General features: G+C 33.8%; 2 protein-coding genes and 1 long non-coding RNA gene across 3 annotated transcripts; 1 reads left to right on the plus strand and 2 right to left on the minus strand.

Moving 5' to 3' along the window:
• Positions 1–453: 453 nt before the first annotated feature.
• On the minus strand, positions 454–1,068 carry LOC142231827 (uncharacterized). The gene is made up of 2 exons (XR_012720934.1): positions 723–1,068; positions 454–665 (listed from the first exon to the last, which is right to left on the minus strand). It is a non-coding gene; the product is annotated as an uncharacterized LOC142231827 (long non-coding RNA).
• Positions 1,069–2,188: 1,120 nt separating this feature from the next.
• LOC142228191 (neuferricin homolog) lies at positions 2,189–4,724 on the plus strand. Its single transcript, XM_075298546.1, has one exon. It carries the CDS (start codon positions 2,299–2,301, stop codon positions 3,100–3,102), a length of 804 nt encoding a protein of 267 aa, XP_075154661.1. The 5' UTR covers positions 2,189–2,298; the 3' UTR covers positions 3,103–4,724.
• A 780-nt stretch (positions 4,725–5,504) lies between these two features.
• Crk (Crk proto-oncogene, adaptor protein) lies at positions 5,505–7,461 on the minus strand. Its single transcript, XM_075298545.1, has 2 exons — positions 7,312–7,461; positions 5,505–7,246 (listed from the first exon to the last, which is right to left on the minus strand). Exon 2 carries the CDS (start codon positions 7,175–7,177, stop codon positions 6,257–6,259), a length of 921 nt encoding a protein of 306 aa, XP_075154660.1. The 5' UTR covers positions 7,178–7,246; positions 7,312–7,461; the 3' UTR covers positions 5,505–6,256.
• Positions 7,462–7,831: the final 370 nt, after the last annotated feature.

A 7,831-nucleotide genomic window follows, 5' to 3' on the forward strand; every position in this document is an offset into this window, starting at 1 on the left:
CTCAAGAACGTTGGAAAAAAATTGTTATAAACTCATTAAAATTCGGGCAATTTGCAAGAAACTGCTGGCCAGGGAGTTAGAATAAATTACCATCAATATGAATTCACAAAATAGCAAAATGAACCGATGTAAATTAAAATATCGATGTGATGCGAATTATCATCCAGTAGTTGTTGATATTTTTTGAATTTGACGGCACCCTGCCAACATTGTTTGAATTTGGGGACTCTTTTGAGAATCCCCACTACGTCGAAAACAATCAAATACGACATCAAAAACTCGTCGGAAAAGCGCCGTCACTATTGAGAAGTTGTACCACGCCAAGTTACTACAAAAATGTTTCGCATGAGTGCAATTATTAGGTGCCTTTATAGATCAATTTAGAACGACGCCAATAAGGGACCCTCCAAACAATCGGAAATTGTGCATTTTAAGATAGTTGTAAAAGAATCATTGTGGTCGAGTAAAACACGTTTGTTTAGATATTTATTAATTTGATTAAACATTTACAAATTCTTAAAAATATAACATTTATACCACAATCACATTACATTTAACATAATTTTTGGCATTAATGATGATGTTGAGTTACAAGTAGCGAGTTATGTTGCTGCGTCTATCAACCAGTGTTTTTATTCCATGGAGGCAGCGTGTCTGTAAAATATCTGAAAAACAATCACTTTATTCCATTTGGAAAATCACCAAATTGTTCACCAATATACCTTTCACAATTTTAAGCGTATAATCTATGTTTTCAGAACTTTATTTTCGTTTTTATTTAATTAAAATATAACAAGCTGGTTGCGCTTGGCGTTTCACAAAAAAAATGGCTTTTTTAACAGTAGGGATGGCAAATTACTTGCATGTACTTTTTGATGTACCTTTTCATGATGGTTGAAGTGACATTTACGAGTCTGTGGTAACGATGACGTTGAAATGGAACTTTGAAATGCTGGCAGGGCACTACTGAGAATCTCCACCACGTCGAAAACAATCGTATACGACATCAAAAACTCGTCGGAAAAGCGCCGTCACTATTGAGAAGTTGTACCACGCCAAGTTACTACAAAAAAGTTTCTCATCAGTGCAATTATCAGGTGCCGGAACAAATCTACTTTAGCACAAGTTGTTAAAAAGAAACAATTTTTTTTTGAGTGTAGGAGAAGGGATTTTAAGTCGAAAATGTAAAGTAAAAAATTGGAACAAATCTACTTTAGCACAAGTTTTTAAAAATAAACAAAATTTTTTTTGAGTGTAGGAGAAGGGATTTTAAGTCGAAAATGTAAAGTAAACAATTTGGCGGAAAAGCCTAGTTTCGAGATATAGACATCTGAAAATCGGTTTTTCCTTTATATTTTTGTTAATTCTTACAGCAATTGTTCATGAAATGAATAAAATTCCGTTTTTTTTGCGTATTTGGTAAAACTAGTACAATTTAAGCAGAAAATATTAAGTTAAAAATTTTGTCGGAAGAGTGAGATACCGTCCCTTAAAAATTGGGTATAGGTGGCCGGCCTTGGGCCGGGTTTTGAGACTTTCTCCTATGGACAGGGTCCAAAGTGGGCTAACGCGAACCCAGGACCTCTCCGGGTCCATGTTATTCGAAATATTTTACTTTTAGGATGATTATGTGCGATGGATACTAAATCCAATATACATGATAATGAAAACTTTAGGGGCCCGTAACTCCGAAAATAGGTCTTTCCGCCAAAAAGTGGTATATTACATTTTGTGGTTAGAATCGAAAAGTCTACACGCTGGCCAAAAATTGGACCAATCGGACCACTTGTACTAAAGTAGATTTAAGCCTAATTTCAGTTGATTATCAAAAAATTTCCACATTTTTTATTTCTTCCACGAACTTCTATGCACAAAGTAGTATTGAAAACCAGGTGGTTTTTTTCGTTGCATTTCAAGTTTTCTCCAATTATCTTCAACACATTTTCAAAGTTTTCGTCAACGTTTGGAAGTAATTCGCAAACAATTTGAATATATATTGAAGATTAGCTGGTTCAAGTCAAGTTGAATTTTTGTTGCAAATGATATTTACCGTCAAACTGAAACGGTGTTGGATTTGAAAAACGCTCATCCTGTGTTTATTGGAAATCTTTGCAACAATCTATGAAGTTTGTGCTCTTAAATACGGTAACACTGTTTTTACCACCTCTGTTCCACAGTGCACCACAGCTGATTGCTGTGTTGGACAATATTGTTGTTTTTATAGTTTTAAGTTCGTTTCTTTTGTTTATAGCAGGATTTTTCAAAGTGCCTTACTGGACATAAACCACAACAACAAATATGAGACAATATTTGAAACACATATTTAAGCTTCAGTTCTTGATTATAGTACTGGCCGTTGCAGCCGGTATATATTATCCGCAGATAATGGAGATGCTACTTGGTCAGAGAGTTGATGTGTCGTTCGAAAGTTCAAATGCCCCAAACCGTGAATACATTTTTACCAAAGACGAACTTAAGCAATATAATGGAGAGAACGGGCAGCCAATATTTTTGGCCATACTCGGAAGAGTATACGACGTGACTAGAGGAGCCAAACATTATGGCACAGGATGTGAATACAATTTCTTTGTAGGACGAGATGCTTCAAAATCCTTTATAACAGGCGATTTTGATAGCTACGATGAATTGAAAGCTGATGATGTTCTTGCACTAAAACCAGTTGATTTATTAGGCCTGTACAATTGGCAACAATTCTATGAGAAGGATTATGAGTATAAAGGAAAAGTTATTGGAAGATTTTATGATACACTTGGACAACTTACCGACTATCATCATAAATATCTTGCCCTTCTTGAGCATGCAAAAGAAACGAAAGTGGCACAACAAAAGTTGCGAGAAAAATATCCCGACTGTAACATAGAATGGTCATCTGAGAAGGGTTCTCACGTTTGGTGTACAAAGAGCAGCGGTGGAAAAGACCGTAATTGGATTGGATATCCGCGCAAATTATTTGAAATAGGTAGTTCAAAATTCCGTTGCGCTTGCATGAGAGAAGAAGATGTAGATACCACAGAGGTGATGGTGACAACTTATGATAATTGTGACCGATTGTCCCATGAATGTTACTATCACGTTGATTAGTAAAGGCAAAATATCGTAACCATACAAAACAAAAATTGATTTCAAACGTTAAAATTAAATTAATTGTAATTTTTATGAATAGTGTCAAGAGTTCTTTACAATAATTAATAAGCAATACTGCCACAATACCATTTTAAAATAACTTATAATAACCTGCTCCACATTGTGGTACAGGGTATAAAAATCCCAAGGAGGATTGGCGATACGCGGGCTAACTTAGTCTAAAGTTTTTTATATTTATTTTTTACACTGAAAATACGAATTTCAAATCTCGTACTATGCTTCAATAGCACATTGTCTCAGAGCTACATTTAAAAACACATAAAGGACGTTTGACCTATTTATTATTTCATATTCGAAATAGTTTCGAGAATTTTTTACTAAAAGTGCAGCTTACAAAGCTTACCCTCTGATCGTGATCGAAATTTAAAAATACATATCACTCAGTTCATAAATATTTCGAATTGATTCGTTACTGGTTTTTTTTTTTAATGAGAAATTGCGGTTTAAAATCGGTATTTTTGGATGTTGGCTATTATCCCAATCTCAAACTGTATTTTCCTAGTATTATTTCTGTTTGTATCACTCCATAGTGCTCTCGTCGTGTTTCCTACCGTTGCCACGATTCACATTGCTCTACGTACCTCCAGTGCCTATTCGATCAACTTATGCACCATGCAAGTACCAGAGTATATCTGTAGGTCATGCCAGATAATTAGTCAATGTTATACTAAACAGGTTCCGTTTCTAGAATTACAAAACTATAGAAGCGTTTCTCAACAATCATTTAACCATTCTTCATAGTAAAATGAGTATATGAAGAATATTTTTGACAACGTAATTAACAAAATAAACCAGATACAGCTTGTAATACAATATGTTCAGATCACATGTAAAATATATTTATCGCGCAAAAAATAAATAAATAAGTTGTCAGTGCTAAGTATTGAATCTCAATTACAAAAAAAAAATATTTCAAGTTATTGTATCATGACCTCATAGTAGTTCGGATTCTGAAAATAATTCAATATTAGGCTGAACAAGTGGAGATTTTGGAAATGAAATGAAAATAACATGAATAACAATTTTATAATTTTACTCAATGAGGTTTTACTACAACTACCCAGCTTAAACGTTCGTCTGAATGGAATTGTCTCTCAATAAAATGTATTTAAATGTTGGACCCTTCATCCACCCCTATCCGCCCTTAAACAGAGCGGACCCTTACACCTCCCCTGTAATTTGAAATTCTGATTTATTATTTTCAACTTATCATGCAAATTGACTGAAACTTATTACAAATGAAAAGAAACAAAAATAGTAATACTTAGCTATTATTTTAATACCGACAATAAAACTGTATTATATTTATACTCATAAAAAAATTAATAACGCTTGCATAACAATTTAAACTGTACTTAAACACAATTAAAATTATATTACAAGTTATTTATATGCATTTATTTATTCATTATTTGTGTTTTGGGGCTAAAAATGCCGAAATTGCAGAAACGTGAGGAACTTTACAATATAAAGTTCCTCATTTCATGTATACAAATACCCACTCTGAATATACATTTGTAACATATTTTTCTTGAATAAATGCGTATAGTAAAATTGGATATGATAATGCATTTTTTATTACTTCGTAGTATTTAATATCAATATAGGCAGTGAAATACACGTATAGCTTGGTTATCAGTACCAAATTCTTAAATTCGGTAAGTATAAAATTTTGTATAAAAAGTCGGCAACATTTTATTTCACAACTGTAATTTGAAATATAGCCCGTGAAATTAAATGATAAAATTTTAGTTGGAATAAAGTTTTCGTTCGATGACAGATACAAACGATGTTGTGTTGCTTCTGTCTCATGACATTAACTTTAACATTAGATTTTAACTCACGTAATAGACGAGTTAGGAGAATTGATTTCAAATTCGTGATTCGTTATACTCTGTTGAAGAATGACTTTAGTATTGTATGTCAATAGACTTTTCAATGATTTCAAATGTCGAAAAGTAGACTTAAAATTTTCAAAAAGTTGAAAGTGTTACTAATTAAATCAAAGCCGAAAATTTTACGCATCGTATTGATTACTGATTGCTTTGCCATTTTCAGCAGAACAGTGTTTTATGTTGTATCTACCAACAAATTTCCTTGGATCTACAATGTCATTGAAAACTTTGCATAGCTTTACAAAATGATTAAATTGCACTAGCGGACAGACTCACAATTCTTTCATTCTATTTTTGCCAGCTAATAGACTAAACTTGACTTGTGATGGGTATAAATCAAGCGAATCATACTATCATTACATGTACCATATACCGCAGGGATTATTTGTACGCCATCGCAATGTTTTCATCTCTCAGAGAACAAATAAAAAATTAGATTAACCCTTTACTTATAGTTATATACATGACTTTATTATTAACTTTTTGGAGAATGATTTTGTTGTTGTCTCTTAATTACAATAATAACTACTTAATATTTAGAATTTAATCTCCCTGAAATAATTAATGGAAAATAATACAGATATTTAATAAATGTATGTATATATGTACTGGAATACATGTTTGTGTATATATATTCTTAAATTTTGTTGTTTTTTTCATATATGAGTGGGAATTACAATTTAAGTTACATATATTTAATTTTCTGTTTCATATTTACCGCGTAATGTTAACAATACTTTTACACAAAACTATTACATTGTATGTGTGTGCGTAATTAATCATTGAAAATTATTAGTTTTTTCGGTACTTTTTTGGAGATTTCCATTCTACATGAACAAAAATAAAATTGTTAAATATTAAACATAATTTATAAATATCTAAATTTCATCGAAAGTAGCCGATAATGGGAAATATGTGATTTCAGACATTGTATTTCAAGTGTGGAATTTTGAATCGCTATATGAAACTCAATATCTGAAATCATCTTTTGGTAAATCATGATAATAATGCACAAATGCAGTTTTACTCAATAGCCAATTGTCTGCTGAAATGTGTTTTTAAGAATAAATAATTTGCTTATATATAGTTCGTGTTTTGTTGTAGATGATGTTTGTTTTATCAGTTGTACACTTTTGTCATTGTGTTTTCTATATTTTAAGTTTTTTATACACCTTATTCAACGCCACCTAATGAGTTTACTCGCCCCAGTCGTTACTGGTCATTGTGTGTTCGTCCGCTTGGGCGCTGTCCTTGGTATCACAATCGTCAATAAATTCGACATGTGTAAAGGGAAAGTGTCCCTTCTTGCCTTTCAATTCACCCTCCCATTGACCATTGATGTTTGTCTTTGTGACTTTAATAATGTCGCCAACTTCCAATTTGAGAGCGGTTTTGTCATAGGCATTGGGAACTCGTGCCTGTTTGACCCTGGCATATGCTGGTAACTTCCGATTTAGATCGGACTTTTTTAAGGTGTTGCTTAGTTGATTGCACACTAGTGTTGATGGAACAGGATCGCCACCCGAAGTTGCCCGGGGTTGTCTCATAATATTGTTGCTACCACCACCACAGTTGCCAGATGAAGGCCTTTCGTGTTGATTATCGTCAGTATTGTCCTCGTACTTTTGAACATAAGGAACAGGTATCTGACCCACTTGACCATGGGCGTTGCGAGCGGTCCACCATTGGTCTTCGTCCTTCCTTATGATAGTCAACACTTCGCCTCGTCTGAAGGGCAAGTCGTCTTGGTCACTTCCATCGAAATCGAATTTTCCTATAACCCTTTCCACTTTTTTGGCCGCCGGCCTTCGTAATGGACTCGTATCCAAATAGTGCAAGGTATAGAATGTTAACAGCTCCGGCAAATTTTCGAAAGATTGGTCCCCAATGCGATAGACAGTAATGTCATTGTCATGTTGAATTTTATTGATAATATAGTTGCTCACTTTGGTATCTTCTCGCACACACAGGACATAGTCTCCAGCAATAGTTTTACTGTCACGCACCAGAAATACGCCCCTTTCGCGTTCGTTCATTAGTAATTCGGTGGCATCCTGACGTGACATTGGACCAAAGTACCAGCTGTTTTCGTCAGTGACATCAAATGTAGTGTCCATTTTTAGTAGTGTATTGGAAGCCTTCTTTTGGTATAAACTTCTTTCAAAATTAACTTTTCGCAATACTTGCTGCACAAAAAGGATGAGACCAAACTATACATCAATGTTACGATGTAATTACGAGAAAGACTCACCCTAATTTTAATTGTTGAAAATTTTTTGTTTATATATCCAATCCACCAATCCAATGACTGACCAATCGAGAACCAATAACTTGAAATCGATAACAAAATTGACGGATAAAAATTATCGCAACCTACTTCGCCCCGAACCAAGAAATGATTATCAATTCATACAACACATTAATCGATTATGTGACACAGCATCGATTAAAGTGTTGGTGAATACCCTCATAGAAAATAGTCTGCAAGAACAAGTATAGCATCATCCAAATTGACAAAAAACATTAGAAAAAGGCTTACTGCCTGTTTCTGTATGTCGAACAAGCTCTATGAAATGCATAGAAACAGCTGATTTTTGGTTATAAATTCAGCTGTTTGTTTCCATTTCAGTCAATCGATAGAGCTCGTTCGACATACAGAAACAGGCTATTAAATCTACTTTAGTACAAGTGGCCCGATTGGTCCAATTTTTGGCCAGCGTGTATACTTTTCGATTCTAACCACAAAATGTAATGTACCACTTTTTGGCGGA

The sequence above is a fragment of the Haematobia irritans genome, chromosome 3, assembly GCF_050003625.1.
Source record: "Haematobia irritans isolate KBUSLIRL chromosome 3, ASM5000362v1, whole genome shotgun sequence".
Taxonomy (NCBI): Eukaryota; Metazoa; Arthropoda; class Insecta; order Diptera; family Muscidae; genus Haematobia; species Haematobia irritans.